The following is a 17,750-nucleotide window of genomic DNA, read 5'->3' as shown; positions in this document are numbered from 1 at the left end:
CCTACCCTGCAGTGGAAGACGTCCTGGCTTCCTCTGCTTTTCTGCCCGCGTCCTCTCCGCTCCCTTGCAGAGCTTCTGCGTTCTCATGGCTACAACTCTTATCCGTGCAGACGTCTCCTAATGTGATCTGTAGCCCTCCCCCTTTCCTTTATAACTCTGGTCACAAATTTACATCTTTCTCTGGGATGTTTCCCTGACACCCTCACCCTTACCTCCAACTCAGCACGTCTGACCCAGACTGCTTACACGGGCCTCTCACTGTTGTGGCCTCTCCCATTGCGGAGCACAGGCTCCGGACACGCAGGCTCAGCAGCCATGGCTCACGGGCCCAGCCGCTCCGCGGCATGCGGGATCCTCCCGGACCGGGGCACGAACCCGCGTCCCCTGCATCGGCAGGCGGACTCTCAACCACTGCGCCACGAGGGGAGCCCCAGACTGCTTTTTGTTTCGCCCCAACCAGCCTCCTTCGCTCATTCCCCACTTCTGCCTGTGGTCCCATCACATCCCAGAGCCTAGCCTTGAGGCTGAGTTTCAGTTTTACCTTCTTCCTCTCTCCCTTGCTCCCCTTTCCCTTTATCCAAGCAGTTGGCCCATAGATCCTGCTATCTCCAGCCGGTATCTCAGACTGAAGCCCTGCCTGTGACTGGGGAGGGGGGCACCTCCCCAGTCTTTCTGCCTTCAAGTCTTTTCCCTCCAGCGTTTCTTCCAGTCTGTGGCCAGACTTATTCCCCTAAAGAACAGCTCTGGTACTGTCCTCCCCTCCTAAAAATATCTACTGCCCAGCCCCCTAACTCTAATCCCTTATCCGCCACTTGCACCCCTCCTGGCTCTGTGCTCTAGAATCTCCCGCTTCTGCCAAGTGCATGTCTCATGTGCCCCAATCCCACTCTTCTTCCAAGACCCTCGTACTCTTTCTCCTCCCTATTCCTCTAATCTCTTCATGTTCAGCTGTGTTCTGTGTTATTAATATATCATGTGTACATAATCTGTTTCCTGGACCATAAGCTCACTCAGGGAACAGATTTGTCTCGTGTTTCTTTTTGCATTTATTTCACACATTCTAGCACCATTGCTGGTACAAACCAGACCCTCAAAAAAATTTTTTTTAATTATCTGACGGGGGCTTCCCTGGTGGCGCAGTGGTTGAGAGTCTGCCTGCTGATGCAGGGGACACGGGTTCGTGCCCCAGTCCGGGAAGATCCCAAGTGCTGCGGAGCTGCTGGGCCCGTGAGCCATAGCCGCTGAGCCTGCGCGTCCGGAGCCTGTGCTCCGCAACGGGAGAGGCCACAACAGTGAGAGGCCTGCGTACCGCAAAAAAAGAAAAATTATCTGACGGAATCATTAGTGCCACCTCTTCAAGATTTCCAGACTCTCCTGCTGGAATCTGTCCCTCCTCTGGATGACTGTATCTCTACTTCTCTTGTGACCTTTGTTACTTTTTATTTTGTATTACTGTGCTTTTAAAATAAATGTCTTATTTTCTCTTTCGGACCATAATATCCTTAAGGACAGGATTTATATTGGATTATTTTTTGGTTACCCAACAACATTAAGTATATAGGAGGCCCTCGGCAACTATTCTAAGTGAATGAATGATACAAGCTATATATTCTGCCACTTCACTTTAAAAAAATAAAAAGCAATTACATCAGAATGTGTCATATAAAACAGGAGTTTGTTGGAGCTAACAGGGATCTTAAAGACTGATTGCTCAGCACCTTCCGTCATTCGCTCCAGCGCTGAGTGCCCCGTAGGTCTGATGCATGAAAAAGTGGAGGACTTGAGACTAGTAGCTATCCTGACTGCTGGGTTTCTAAGTGTTTGTACTTTGACTCACCAAGATGGGGATATAGTAATATGGAGGCTTTCACAAGTTTATTTGACCAAGAACAAGGTGTTTTGTTTTATTTTTTCCCCCAAAAAAATCTCATTAGCAGTTTCTAAAACCTATGCCTCATGGAACGCAATTGGGAAAATACTAATTTGGTTCAACCCCCAAATCTCAAGAGGTGAACTGTCTTGTGTTAAAGTTATAAAATAAGTTGGAATGGGGATTTCCCTGGCAGTCCAGTAGTTAGGACTTGGCGCTTTCACTGCCGTGGCCCAAGTTCAATCCCTGGTCAGGGAACTAAGATCCTGCAAGCCACGCGATTCAGCCAAAAAAAAAAAAGTTCATGGCAAATCCAGTGTCTTTCCCACTGTTCCCCAGTCTTCCTGTTCTCTGTTAGCATCCTCCTGCATTTCAGTACCCACAGTGCCACCACCACCATAGTTAGTATGGACGTGGCAGTGACACGTCATACACGCCAGATTATAAAGTCCGATCACAGCGATTGGCTGAGCAAGATTTTCTACCTTTTCCTTCTTTCAGACTGACTGGCCTGAAGGCTACCAACTGTCGAGTGCTATGAACTTCCGCTGGCCCCACTGTGTGCCCAATAACTTGAAGACCCTGATTCCAAATGCCAGCAGCGAAGCAGTTCATCTCCTGAGAGACATGCTGCAGTGGGATCCCAAGAAACGGCCAACAGCTAGTCAGGTTTCCTTCCATTTTCTTCAGATGCGTTTCTCTCGAAGTTCATGTCTAACTGTGAATAATTCCTATAAATCTCATGGGAAGTATTTTATTAGGCATTATGTGTGAAAACTAGTATTGAATACCACTAATGGTGAACTATATAAGGTATAAGAACTTAAAATAGTTTGAAACTGTCTGTGTCTAAAGTAGTTCAGGTGTAAACAATATAGTTGCTTTGAAGATTGCCGTACAATTCACGTCATATATCACCGTATACGTGAAAATGAAAATAAACATATATCCACCTGTCTTTGGCAGATGTTTTCAAATATATTCTCTATGAGTTAAGATGATGTAGCAGTTTGTTTATAAGGCAGTACTGGTTGTTGAAAGGCAGTTTCAAAGTGAAAATATCTTGTAAGATCCAAATCACTCATTTTACAGATGACAGAGAGAGAGAGAGCTAGGATAATAAATGTAATTAGCATTTTATAGCACTTTATAGTTTGCACATGCTTTAGTATGTTTTTATGTGATTTTAACGCTGTGAAGTCTCCATGAGATAGGTGTTACTGTTTTCATTCTATAAATGAGAAAACTGAATCTCAGGAAGTATAAGTGATTTGCAAAAAAAAAAAAGAAAAGAAAGCTTAAGTGATTTGCCTTAATAACTCTACCAGTAACTAGTACAGATAGTGTGCTATCAATGGCAGTTCTGTCACGTGGATGACACATCTTCTGTTTTCCCAATTCCATACCTCCTGTTTTCCCAATCCGCCCTCCCCCAAGGCCACTTTGACTTAGATTATAAAGTACACCCAAAAGAGACATGTAGTGCCATGGGCTTCAAACACCGCCAGGCCTCCTGCCAGCTTCTTTTTGTGGTAGTTGTACCTGGCCCCTTCTCAGCTTGTCTCATTGATAATCCCACTGCTCAGAGAATCAAAAAGGTGACCAGTTCTAATCAGAGTCAGTGATTTGGCTGAGCGACAGTGACAGGGGCACTTGAAGATCGGGCCGACATGACGTTAGAATTTGTGAGAGCTGAGAGCTGACGGCTGGGGGGATTAAGGAATGGGAGAAAAGCAGCTGTCCAGTGGCTCAAAGAAGGAACCGCCAAGACCCTGGGTGGCTCAAGAAGGTTGGAGAAACAAATGGTTTCAGGGCAGGAAGGAAGCTTTCTGATGAACCCAGTTTTTTACAATGTAAAGTTTTTTAGAGATGAAAAGAAAAAGATTCTGTAAGGAACCCAGGAACCAAGAGAGGAATGTGTACTTTTAAGCATAGTATCAGAAAAGCTAAAAATACCCCCAAGTCAGCTGAGACTTGCAAAAATACCTGGGACTACAGAGAAGACTTTCCGAGTTAGATATCAGGGTCCAGGACCACTATGGGAGTATCCATGTTATTTGCCTCTGTATCTACACTTACTATCATTACAGGTGTTTATAGCTATGTCCCAGATTGATCGAGAAAGGTTATGTTGTATTCAATGACTTCCACTCAAAAAGACTAGGGAATATTTCAGAAAGACTTGCAAACCCAGCACTTTAAGATTTATCCCTCGGTGATCCAGAGAGCGTGATTATCTTGATGGGCAAGGTTTAACTGTAGCATGCATTACACTCTTGGCGTTTCTGGTGTTAAAGCACATGCACCTGCTTATTTTATTTATTTTTTTAGTTGAAGTATAGTTGATTTACAATATTGTGTTAATTTCAGGTGTACAGCAAAGTGATAGTTTTATATACATTTCTTTTCCATTACAGATTATTACAAGATACTGGCCATGGTTCCCTGTGCTATACAGTAAACCCTTGTTGTTTATCTGTACCTGCTTATTTTATATTTGATTTTTCAGAGTCCTCCTGGATCATTATACTTGGCTCTCTCCATTTTATTTTTTTTCTTTCTATGGACTGAAGAAATGGGCTCAGAACGGTGAAATATTATATTTAAGACACACAGCAAATAAGTTACAAAGCCAGGATACTGGCAGAAGTAGCAAAGGGCATAGCAGTGAACCTGGGTGCTTTACCCAAGTAATTTGAGTGTGGCAACCAGTCCGTATATTTTACACTATTTTAGACAAGGAAATTCACAAAGGGTGTTACAGATTCAGGTTGCTGTTTTATAATTGGTTTGGGCTAAGCAACTGTAGTAAACCGGTTTCGTGACATCTAGCCAGCAACCCTGAATGGTGTCAACCTTCCTGGCCAGATTCTTCTCCTAAAACAGCCTTATGTGTCGTTCCAGGCGCTTCGATATCCTTACTTCCAGGTTGGGCACCCCCTGGGCAGCACCACACAGAGCCTTCAGGATTCAGGAAGACCACAGAAGGACGGTCTGGAAAAGGCAGCCCCACCGCCTCACATAAAGCCGGTCCCTCCTGCCCAGCCCCCAACCAAGCCACACACGCGCATTTCTTTGAGACAGCAGCAAGCCAGCCAACCCCCTCAGCATCTCACATACCCCTACAAAGCCGAGGCTTCCAGGACGGATCACCTCCCAGAGGACAAGCCAAGCCCTTTGCTCTTGCCATCCCTCCACGCCAAGCATCCCCAGGCAGTAAGCAGGAAGATTCGCTCAAGAGCCCTGTGTCTGGCCTGTCCCTCCTCTGACCCTACTTACTGAGTGAAATATTTTCTTTTTCAGCAGATAAGGTCTAATTATCATAGATCTGTCTTTGCAATATCATGGAATTGTGAAAAGAGCCTTGGCTTTGGAGTTAAAGGTCTAAGTTCAAGTTCTGGCTCTGCCTGTGAATTACAGTGCCATGCCTGGGGGCCTGGCCGTGGGGTGGTGGCCGAAGGCTGGACGCGGCCCCAGATCACTAGGGTCTCGCATCTCGGCTCTGCTGTTTCATAGCTTTGTGACCCTGTGCAGGGTACCTGGCCTCTGCTCCTCGCCCCCTCGTCTGTGAAACGGGTGGATAAGGAGAGCGCTAGTCATTGTTATTATCGACCCCTGTGGACTCAGTGTCCTAGTCTGGAAAAGGAGGATCCTTGCCCACCAGACAGGGCTGTTCATGGGGATCAAAGGTCCTGCTGCTTGTGAAGATGTTTTGAAAATCATCAAGTGCCCCACTAATATTTGTAGATCATTATTCCTATCGGTGCCGTCAGTCGATGCTGGTAATGCCAGGCTGCTGATGGAGCCCAGCTCTTCCTTTTCCTCTTGCTGTTCCAAAGGAAACAGTGAGTGTTAGTCAATAAGATAATAATCTGACACAGGAGTCTGGTTTCCATTAGCCTTATAGTGCTGTCTGAGAGTCTGATCTTCTAACACCTTTATGCAAAAATAATACTTTACCTGTCGACTAGCATTCACTCAGTGAGTGCCGGCTCCCGACTAGGGCAGCATGAGGTTACAGGGATGGTGTCTCCAGACTGTCCCCTTTACCCCCGCCCCCCTGCAGCAGCAGTGGGTGTTTGGAAATTTCTTACTGTAGCTAATTCTGCAGTTAAATAGGATCCAGGTCTACTGAGAAGGCAAAGAAGGCATTAATTGCATTGTTTTCTATAAAAGAGCAGGTGACTGACACTTTAGCTATATTCTCTTACATTCTATTTAGGACAGTGTCAATCACACTAACTCTTTCAGAGATGAGCCCTGTTTCAGCATCCAGCCACTTTCCTCATACGTGAGAAGTACCTTAAATTTCTTTTTTTAAATCCTTATCTTACACAGCTTAGCGTCCCCATTGAATGAAAACTGATGTAATCTGTGCAGGATGAATGACACAGGTCCGGGACTGTGTTTTCCACCGTTGTCCTTTCCAATAAACAGTATATTGCATATTGGGGAAAGAAACGCCCCAGAACCCTCCTTTACATAACCGAGAAAGTTCAGAATGGGGATTACTCGTGGGTGAGCTCCGTTAATGCCAAGTATTGCTTTTTTCCCCCCTCTCCTTGTATACACAGAGAATTCTCACTGGCCTGGAGCACAAAAATGGTGAGATCAAGCCAAAGAGTAGGAGAAGGTGGGGTCTCGTTTCCAGGTTAGCAAAGGATTCTGATGGCTGGGCTGACTTAGATGACTCGGACTTCAGCCCATCGTTCACCAGGATTGACCTGAAAAACAAGAAGAGACAGAGCGATGAGACTCTGTGCAGGCAAGTGTGGGCTCCTGTCTGTTCACGGACTGCACCTGGGGTCTGTGAGGTCATCTTTACGTCCGATGAGCTGCCCAGCTCGTGCTGACCGAAACCATCTTCTCCCCACTCAGATTTGAGAGTGTTCTGGACCTGAAGCCCTCAGAGCCCGTGGGCACCGGAAATAGTGCCCCAACCCAGACATCCTATCCCCGGTGCGACACGCCCACCTTGAGGTCGGCGGCCAAGCAGCACTACCTGAAGCACTCCCGGTACCTGCCTGGTAATAAACATTCCTGCCTCTGCTCTGATCACTGATAAGAAATCGTGTCCCTGGAATCACGTGTTCACAAAGATCCTGTTTTGGATTGCAAGTGCTTGGGGCTTCTCTTCCGAACTGGTGGGACCACCATAGAAATACTAGCTGAAGCCCAGGCTTCACGTTCTTTCTTTCTTTTTTTTTTGGCCACATGGCATGCGGGATCTTAGTTCCCTGACCAGTGGAAGTGCGGAGTCCTAACCACTGGACCATCAGGGAATTCCCAGGCTTCACATTCTTATCTTCTGTAGTTGCCTAAGATAAGAAATTTGGTAGAGGAAACCGGGTCCAGTCCCCAGGGAAGGAGTAACCAGGAAGAACCAGGCAGCTTGCCCAAGGTCTCTCCAGAAACTACCAGCCCTGTGTGTTTTCTCAGGAAAGCAGATGGGAGCTTAGTCACCCCATGTGGCTGTACCACAGGGGTTAAGTGAAAACATTGTAGTTGGAGGGTACCCAGACCTCTCTTCGCATTCTCCGTATTCTAAGCGTACAGTGTTAGCCAACCGTTCATTCTCAAATTCATTCCATCAGTAAATCCATATTGCACAGCGTCCCATGCTGGGCACTGAGAATCTGGTGGACACAATAGCCAGGAGGGGCCACTAGGCTGCCCCCCTCTAGGGCCTCCATTCACATCACAGGCTATGCAGTGACTTTAGCCAGCAGCCTGTAGACAGTATCCTCACCCTCGTATTTTCTAGTGGTGGGAGACAGTCCCTAAATAAATGGACACACCATAGCCACAGATGGTGACAACTGGCGTTAAGGGTGATGAAATGGGGGCAGAGGCAGTACTTTAGACAGAGTGGTCGGGGAAGGCCTCTCTGAGCAAGCGACTCCGACCTGGGCCCCAGCGATTGGGAAAGAACTCCAGGTGCGCAGAGACATGCTGAGCAGAGGGAACAGCCAGCACAGAGGCCTGCAGGCAGGAAAGGGCTTGGCTCGTGAGAGGCCAGCATAGGGCCCGAGCCCCGTCAGAGAGGATGAGGTGTTAGACGCGTGAGGCATCTTTGGGTGTCTTATAAGAAATTTGGATTTTATTTCATGAGCCACTGGAAGCTTTTGAAGGGTCGTAGCTGGTGGACTGACGTGCTTTTTTTGACATCTGTGTGCTGCATGGGTGAGGGGCCCACAAGCTGTCGCTGTTGTCCAGGTGGGGACAGTGGTGCTCAGACCCAGGGTGGAGACCTAGGGCGGGGAATGGAGGCCCTGCTGATGCACTGGTTCCCCACTCTTGACTGGGAACAGGCCTCCGAAATACTGCCAGACCTCATCAGGCTTGGCACTGTGGCCTTAGGAGACTGGCCTGCCACTTCCCAGATGACAGGGTATGGGGGGGGGGGCAAAGATTCCAGCTGCAGTGAGCACAGGCAGAGAGAGTTATTTCTTTTGGGCTCTAGGGGATGAAGAAGGGTAAAGGATGAATTGAGGTTTTCTGTTCTGAAAGCTACCTTCAAGGCCTGGTAGGAGTGGGAAGTGGGTGGTCCGGGGGGGGCAGTGGTTTGCTTGCAGTTGAGGTCAAGGCAGCCTTGGGCGTGAGGGAGTCGGTGAGGGTCATTGGTACAGACCAGAGTCACCTCCAATAGTCCATGTCAGGTTGAGAGGATGGAACCTCAGAATTCAGAAAGAGGAGAGCAGAGGGCTGCAGAGCTGGGCTTGGGGGTGTAGAGGGACAAGAGAAGAACTTGGGCAGCTGACAGAAAGGCAGTGGTCTGCGAAGGCAGATGAGTAGGAAGGCCAGGGGACCCAGAAGCCCAGGACTGCACCAGGTGGTCAAGACATCAGACGTGGACAGATCTGTTGGTAGAAGTTGAGGTCTGTCAGGCCACCCACCAGTGAGACAGCACACTCACCCCGAAGATGGCATCTTTCCTCTGCCACCTATCTGATGACATCATCATGGTCAGTTTTTGCTTTGATTGTTGAAACACGGGAAGTCTTTGACAAATTGGATTCTGCATTCGTTTCATCTGTGACATGTGATGCAAGATTAAATATAAATTTTGCATTTGAAAAACATTTCTTCCCTATTAGGAATAAATATAAGAAACGGCATACTCCCGAATCCAGGAAAGGATTTTATTCCATCTAACCCATGGTCTAGTTCTGGTTTGTCTGGAAAATCTTCAGGGATGGTATCAGTGATCAGCAAAATAAATTCAGGTGAGTAATGATGATTAACCCCTAAATGATGAGAAGCAGATTCTCTGGATGTGGCAGGGTGACAAGCCGTGGAACCACGAGGGCCTCTCTGGCGTGAAAACCCTGGGCCTCTTTTCCAGGCCCGTGCTGCCCTCTCTCACCTGGCAGCAGGCCTTGGGGACTCCGCCAGTTCCCTCCGGCTCCGCCGTCAAGAGTAGCAGGGGACGAGAGCAGTCTTCCCTGGTGCAAGGGAAAAACAGTCTTACGGGTCTGGATTCCGAGGCCCTGCTCTGTGGTGGGCGACCTCCAGGGCCACACTTCACTGGGTCTGCCTTGCTCTGGCTTCTCCCTTCTGTCTGATGGCCCAGCCTTAGCCCGGGGCATCAGAACCCCTTCTGGTTGGAAGGTGGACGGTTTGGAAGCCCCTGCCTACTCTTTTTATAATAGACAGATGAATTTCAGAAGTCCTCCAGGCAGACACACCCCGTGCCCAGTAGACAGCTTCCCCTGCTGTGGGCTGCTTCGCCTTCCACATGCCAAGTAAACATCTGGGCTTCTCTTCTCTCTGCCTTTGTCCATTACGTGTTCATGTATTTTTTTTTTTTTTTTTTTGTGGTACGCGGGCCTCTCACAGTTGTGGCCTCTCCCGTCGCGGAGCACAGGCTCCGGACGCACAGGCTCAGCGGCCATGGCTCACGGGCCCAGCCGCTCCGCAGCATGTGGGATCTTCCCGGACCAGGGCACGAACCCATGTCCCCTGCATCGGCAGGCAGACTCTCAACCACTGCGCCACCAGGAAAGCCCCATGCTTTGTTTTTAGTATACAAGAAATACCTAGTATGGTTTCGCATGTTTTAAAATTTATATGCATATAGTCCTGGCTCTCCACTCATTTTAATAATTATATTACGTATGCAGCAATTTTACACCCATAGAATATATATCACATTATGTATAGTATTACATATACAATATATATGTGTATGATACCACGATTTATTATTCATACTAGAATATAATTTTTTTAATTCAAGTATAGCTGCTGTTCAATATTATATAAGCTACAGGTGTGCACTATAGTGATTCACAATCTTTAAAGGTTATGCTCCACTTATAGTTATTATAAAATATTAGCTATATTACCCGTGCTGTGCAATATATCCATAGTAGCTTATTTTATACCTAATAGCTTATACCTCTTAATCTCCTACCCGTATACTGCCCCTCCTCCCTTCCCTCTCCTCACTGGCAACCACTAGTTCTCTATATCTGTCTGCTTTTCTTTTGTTATATTCATTAGTTTGTTAATATTTTTTTAAACATCTTTATTGGAGTATAATTGCTTTACAATGGTGTGTTAGTTTCTGCTTTATAACAAAGTGAATCAGCTATACGTATACATATATCCCCATATCCCCTCCCTCTTGCGTCTCCCTCCCACCCTCCCTATCCCAACCCTCTAGGTGGTCACAGAGCACCGAGCTTATCTCCCTGTGCTATGCGGCTGCTTCCCACTAGCTAGCTATTTTACATTTGGTAGTGTATATAAGTCCATGCCACTCTTTCACTTCATCCCAGCTTACCCTTCCCCCTCCACATGTCCTCAAGTCCATTCTCTACGTCTGCATCTTTATTCCTGCCCTTCCCCTAGATTCTTCATAACCGTTTTTTTTTAATTCCATATATATGTGTTAGCATATGGTATTTGTTTTTCTCTTTCTGACGTACTTCACTCTGTATGACAGACTCTAAGTCCATCCACCTCACTACAAATAACTCAATTTTGTTTCTTTGTTAATATGTTTTAGATTCCACATATAAGTTATATCGTACGGTATTTGTCTTTATCTGATTTATTTCACTTAGTATAATGACCTCCAAGTCCATCCATATTGCTGCAAACGGCAAAATTTTGTTCTTTCTTATGGCTGAGTAGTATTCCATTGTATATCTATACCACGTCTTCTTTATCCATTCGTCTGTTGATGGACACTTAGAACATAATTTATTCATTCCTTCTCTTCTTGACCAACATGGAAGTTGTTGACAGTTTTCACAGTTAGAGCACCGGAGTGAACATTGATGCCCCCTATAGGTGGTGTGCATGTGTGAGGTTTCTGGGTATGACGTAAATGTGTTAGCTTAAAGGCTGTGTTCATCTTGGACTTTGCCCAGCTGCTGTCCAGCAGGGTGTGGGAGTTGTGCTCTGCCCTTGATGCCTCTTGGTACTGTTGAGATTGTCAACGGGTGCTCATCTGAGGGTGTGCAATGGCATCTTACTGTGGCTTCAACCCGCATGCCCCATTGACTAATGAGGGTTGAGCATCTTCTCTTGTGTTTACTGACTCTACGTCTTTTTCCTTCTGTGATTTCCTTGTTCAAATTCTCTTCCCATTTTTCTTATCTGTCTAGTCACCAAAATTGCAAAATGTGCTCCGGCTGACCAGCACAGCTCCTCACACATGAGCTCAGACCCTTGCTCCCGCTCTGCCTTGAGCAATTGCCAAGAATGCTCTGTGTTGTGAAGACAGAGAGCAGCTCTCCCCCTCATGAGCTCTTCCGAATGGATATAACTTCCATTTGTATAACATTCTTCATTATTCCGTGTGCACCTTGATTATAGATACACATTCACCCATCTGATACGTATTGATTACTTGCTATATGTAAGGCTGTCCATGAACCGCCTGGAACACTAAGATGAATAGCACCCAGTTCCTGCCCTTAAAACTGTCTCAAGACAGAAATGACATAAAAAGTGAACATATTTAATATATTTTAATAAGGATTAATTTTCTGGTTCTGGACAAGAATACTTAGCATAGAATTACTTATAATAGCTAAATAATTAACATAACCTGTATGCTGATCAGTAAGAGAATGGTTAAATGAGCTATGGTTTAACCATATTCTGGAATTTGTATATACTGACATGGAAGGCTAACTCTTGTATATTATGGAGCAGAAAAAGAAAATTCCAGAACAGCTTAAACTTATTATTACAAACAGAAAATTCCAAATTTCCCCCTTTTTTTAAGCAAACCAACCTACCAGCCTCCTTGTGGGTACAGGCTACAGGGTCAGCACCGTCTTGCACACTCTCGCGCCATCCCCCAGCGTTTCCAGCAGCATAGTGTGGTGGAATGCTCTGCTTGGAATTCACTGTTTTTATCCTAATTCTTTTCCCCTGAAAGTCAAAACCTGGTTCTCTATTGTCCTGCCCCGCTGTCCTTTACCCCCATTGGTGTCCTGTGCATGTCTTGGCAGTAACAAGCTTTTCCTTTTGCAAATCAGTTGGTTCCACCTCAACAAGTTCTAGTGGACTGGCTGGAAACTATATCCCTTCCTTTCTGAAAAAAGAAATCGGTTCTACTGTGCAGAGGGTCCACGTGGCACCTATACCTGACCCTTCCCCTGGTAAGTTCTATTTCAGATTATTATTATTCATGAATTGATTCAACAAACAGTTATCAAACAGCTGCTTTGTGCTGGACCATGTAGGCCTAGGGTCCACGAGTGAAGGAGACACAAAACTCCCTGTCCTCCTGGAACTTGTACTCTACAGACAATAAGTAGACCAAATAAGATGCTCCTGAAGTGCTAAGGGGAAACTAAAGCAGGGAGTAGGGAGTGTGGGGTGCAGATGCATTTTACACAGGGCAGCCAAAGAAGACCTCACTGCAAAGGAACCATCGGGTAAAGATCTACAGGAGGTGAGCAAGAAAGCCCTATAATGCAGGCTCTTAGTGCCTGGGCCTCCAGGTAGGATGGGCCTGGTAGATGCAAGGAACAGCAGGGAGGCGGAGTGCAGGAATGGTGTGAACAAGAGGAGGGTAGCAGGAGGAGGAGGTCAGAGAGGTGATGGGGGGCGCCCCCCACAGGTCACTGTAAGCACGTCGTCATGACTCTGAGCCACATGGAAGCCCCCGGAGGGTTCTGAGCTGGGCAGTGAGGGGATCTGACTTCTATCTCCAGGCTCACTCAAGCCCTGTTGTCACTAGACTGAAAGGGCGAGCAGGGTGGAAGTAGGGAAACCAACCAGGAGGCTGTCACGATTATCCAGGTGAGGAATGAGGCTGGCCTGGGCCTGTGGTGATGGTTGACCTGGGCCAGGTTTTGGGTAGGTTTGGAAGGTAGAGCCAATAGGATTTGCTGAAAATTACAAGTGGGATCTGAGAAAAAGAGAAGGGTCAGGGATGACACCAGTAATTCTGGCCTGACCACTATAGAATGGGGTTGTCCTTAACTGGGAGGGAGGACCCTGAAAAGGCGGCTGCTCTTCAACTCTTCTTTGCTAATATTTTTGTCACCAGGATGCTCTTTGCTGCACTTTGTTTGCATGGGTCCCGTATCAGTCAGACCCACCTTTTTCTTTCATTGCAGGTTATTCTTCCCTGAAGGCTGTGAGACCTCATCCTGGGCGACCTTTTTTCCACACCCAACCTAGAAGCACTCCCGGCTCGCTGCCCCGGCCTCCGGCTGCCCAGCCCGTGCATGGCCGGACGGACTGGGCTGCTAAGTATGCATCTCGGCGATGACTGTCACGAAGCCCTTTGTAGGGGACAGCAGGACACTCTCCCTCAGCCAGCTGGTGTTCTACCTGCAAGAGACTTTCAGATGGTGGAAAAGCAAACACTTTATAGTTATTCTTCTGAACTGAGACATTTCAATATTCATTTTTAAAGTTTGTTTTTTTTTAATATTGATTTGAATGCAGTACCTTTTTTGTACAAAGTTATTTTATTCTAAAACTGGGTCCCATTATTTTCTTAAACAGCAGCATTTTGTATATATGGATTATGTTTTAGCATTTTATACAGTCAACTTTGTAAGGAAGTTTTTAAAGATTAATTGATTTTCCTTTGGGGTTCCAGATAATATTTTATACAGATTTTTAAAAATAGAATAATAATGATGCAGTATTGCAACAGGGGTGCAATTTAAGGCTACACGATAAAGGCTTTTTCCCTCAGTGTGTGCAGATATTTGTGAAGTGGTTAAATTTTAAATGTGGCATATTCGGTACTTTAGGCTTTTTTGGACTGACCTCAGCACCAGAAAACTGACCATCTGCTGTTCTCAATACCGTGTTATTGGTTTGACTTTTTGATACCGCTGTGCTGTTCTAAAAGTACTATTACATAATTCACTTTGTTTTCTTTTTACTCCCCAGATGAAAGAACTCTAAGTAAATATTTTTAGAAATGTTTATAACACCCTTTTTGGTGGTTGGAGATATCCAGCTGAAACCAAGCTATGCCATGATATTCTATTTTCTTCCATTTTTGAAATCAACTTGTATAAGTACCCACAAAAAGGAAGCTTTTCAAGCCAAAATGTTCTCCACATAAAGGTTAACACGGTCACTTAAACTATATCCCTGCCAAGATACATGATCCAAAAGCTAAGTTTCAAGCAGCAGAAGATTTTTTATTATCCTAACCCTCAGAATGTTGCATTTAGCTCGGTTTTCATGGCAATCTGGGGAGCAGGAAGGATAAATAGCAGAGGTCCCACTGGTCTGGAAAGTCACAGCTACCATGATGTCAGTGTCTGTCACGTGCCACATTCAAAGAACTCTTAACCCTTGTGTAGTTTCTTTCAACAGTGAGAACTCTATATGGTGGGCAGAGGCTGTTCCATTGAGAGGAATGTTTACAGCAATTTTGAAAATGACAAAGCTAGTTTGGAGACAGAAAAAGACAGAACGTCCACTCTGATCCACCTCTGTGGGCACGCTCGCCTCCACTCATGGTCGCCTGAAAGGCAAGAGAGAAGGTCACCGTCTGTAAACGCGACATAGTCTCCTGAGTATATTGACTCACCTTCTCGCAGGGCTCAAGTCACTGTCATTTGGTTCCAGGATATAGCAAGTTGAGCCAATGAAATTGTCATCTTTGTCGGTTAAAATGAATATCGGCACCTTGATATGGTTCAACCTAATAAGTTGGTAAATTTTTGCTTTGACGTATTCATAATATGTTGCAGCTTGAACAAATCAGGATGGTTCCCAAGGGGCCCTCACCTAAAATCAGGGAGTAATTTGTGCTTTGGAGAGTCTGGCTCAAAAATATACCTGACCAAGCGCCATGATCGCTGGGGGCATGAGAAAAGCACACGATGGACGTGGATTTGAGAGGTAATATTTTCCTGTTAACAAACTGGCAGCAAAGCTTCAGGAAATAAAGATGTATATGTAAGCACAACTTGAAGCTGAATTCATTTCTGTATTATATTCTCATTATCTCAAGCAGCAGAAAATGTGTTTTCAGAGATGAGTCCTTTACTATGAGGTTAATATTTATTTCCCCTTTCTGTATTATGTATAAAAAGTAAATTAATCTGAAAGCTTACACAGCTTGCTGGAAAGCTGGTTTTAAATTGTAAATACCCCCTAGAGAACCGGATGGATTGTGAATACCATATTCTTGGCCCTCTAGCTTATGTTAAGGTCATTACATTTTTTTTAATTGAAAAACCCAGTTACCTGGTTATTACACATTATAAAATTGTTTTTCTATTACGTTTGTAGGGCCCAAATTCGGAAAATATGTCACTTTTCTTCTTCTTCCACTTTCATTTGTTTATCAGCAAACAACTTCCCTTGGGAAGGAAAACATGTTTATTCATTTGCAAGTCAAGTAGCTGACGCTGCATTGAGCAAACTAGAAGGCTGAAAAAACAATGTCAATTCTAAAGAACTAGCAAAATCCTATAAAGTTCTCTTTTCCCCCCCACCCTGAAACGGGTAAAGGATAAATTGAGCATACAAGCTGTTTACTATAGAAGCAAATAGTCACCATTATTTTGTTAAGTGAAAATGAAATGCTACCTGTTGCCTATATTTTTAGTGACTATAGACTTACAAAATCTACTGCAAGACACCAAGAAGAGTGATGAGTTTAACTGTACCTATCCACGTCTGTACCTCATTTCCAGGCAGAAAGCTTTCTGGGACGTCAGGAAATGGTACAGTGCCCAAAGTTTCAGTGACAGTGGTATGCCAAAGGGTATGTGTGTGAACTGCAGGGAAAGTTGCATGGGCATAAAAGCTACTCTTGGTGTGATTGTTAATTTGACAATAAGCTGCCATTGATTACTAAGCCCTCACCCAGCTCATGTATGATTTAAATAGGAAGAAAACTGATTTTTAAGCAATTTTTTAGACACATCTCTTGCCTAAAGGACTATATACGTCTAATAAACTGACGCTATGTCATCATCTGGAGTCATCAAAAGTTGAATACAGTCAAGGCAACCCACGTAACGCAAGAATCGTTTTGTTTTTAAGTACGAATTACCGGTACTGTTGGAGTTCACAGGCACCATGTTTTTTCACGAGGTGGCATCAAGCCATTGTCCTGGGCCATTTAGGAGAGAAAAAGAATGCGGGCTGTATGTTTCAGCTCAATGTATGATCCAAAGCAATGTGTTTATAAGAAAATGTTTGACATACTAATTATTTTATATCATTTAAAGCATACTGTAGCAACTTGTTTGTTTAATATATGTGGTTAATTTTTAGAATTATTTTTTACAATTTCCAACCAAAGTACTGTATTTTATATAATTTATTGTGAGGACCTTCTCATGGAAACCCATAGAAGACAAACTGGGGGCAAATATCACGTTAATCTGTATTATCAGTTTCTTATAGTCACTGTGCTAATGTGAATTTAAAATGACCTGAACAGTCTTCTGATGTGGATATTTCAATGCTGACAGCAATTTAGTCTCCTGGTTTGATTACAAGGGAGTAACTAAGAATATATTTAATTATAAAGCAAATATTCATATGATGGGAAGGTAGGAAGACAGAAAACCACTTACTCAAACCCCTTCTGAAATAAAATGTTCCTTTTTTGAATAGTTTGTCCTAAGGTGTTTAAAAACGTTAACTTTACTTAAGGAAAATTCTGCTCCAAATAAAGTTACAGTTTAAGAAAAATTGATTTGAGTGTTCTGTTTTTGTTTGTATGTTCTCCCATCAAACAGTAACATTACTATTTCCTAATTTGGAATTTTGATATTCTGTAACTTCTCCTTAACGCTTAATATAGTGTTACTGCTGTGAAATTGAAAGCATACACTTAGACTAGCAGTAGGAAGCATTATCTTGCAATGTGGAGGCTTTTTAAATCTAGCTTTTAGCAAGTTAGGTGAGTAGGAATATTTGAAAAAAAAAAAAAGCAGGTCAAAACAATTTCTTGTTGCTGATTTCATCATGATTAATACCTACCTTGCGTTTTTCTAGCTTTCATAGTACACTCACATGTACAATATAAACCTTCAAAAGAAACTCATAACTTCATGAATTCCATACAGAATTCCACAGGAAATTCTTCTCCCAAACATTCTTTGAAACCTTAAAAGAATTTTGAGGGAACATGATTTACCAATTAACCTTGTATTGGTGAATCCGTAGGTGATGTGCCCTTCGCCATCAGAACATCCACGGACCTGGATGGGGGAAGGGTCAAAGACTGAGATGAGTTCCCAGGGCCTCTGAATATATTGATATATATCAGGTAGGTAGAAAGACACCATGAGTAAGACTGTCCCAGGCTGAGAGCAACTCCAAGGGTCTCCAAGAATAGAATGATTTCAGGGGCTTCCAAGGAGCAGAATGACCTAAGCATACCTGTTGTAGAATAGCAGAATTAAAATAACAGGAG

At 44.5% G+C, this 17,750-nt stretch overlaps 1 protein-coding gene across 2 annotated transcripts in view; it reads left to right on the top strand.

Moving 5' to 3' along the window:
* CILK1 (ciliogenesis associated kinase 1) overlaps positions 1-17,023 on the top strand; it is a 52,942-nt gene extending 35,919 nt beyond the window's left edge. For both annotated transcript variants that reach the window (XM_004285613.4, XM_033416289.2), the window contains exons 8-14: positions 2,372-2,539; positions 4,775-5,086; positions 6,445-6,635; positions 6,749-6,897; positions 8,968-9,096; positions 12,370-12,492; positions 13,459-17,023. In XM_004285613.4, the coding sequence (XP_004285661.1) occupies positions 2,372-2,539; positions 4,775-5,086; positions 6,445-6,635; positions 6,749-6,897; positions 8,968-9,096; positions 12,370-12,492; positions 13,459-13,613 (1,227 nt within the window). In that variant the 3' untranslated portion in view covers positions 13,614-17,023. The remainder of the gene's footprint in view (positions 1-2,371; positions 2,540-4,774; positions 5,087-6,444; positions 6,636-6,748; positions 6,898-8,967; positions 9,097-12,369; positions 12,493-13,458) is intronic.
* The last annotated feature ends 727 nt before the right edge of the window (positions 17,024-17,750 follow it).

The sequence above is a fragment of the Orcinus orca genome, chromosome 10 (assembly GCF_937001465.1).
Source record: "Orcinus orca chromosome 10, mOrcOrc1.1, whole genome shotgun sequence".
NCBI lineage: Eukaryota > Metazoa > Chordata > Mammalia > Artiodactyla > Delphinidae > Orcinus > Orcinus orca.
The sequence above is the reverse complement of the archived record's forward strand: the minus strand, read 5'-3'. Positions and strand labels throughout refer to the sequence as shown.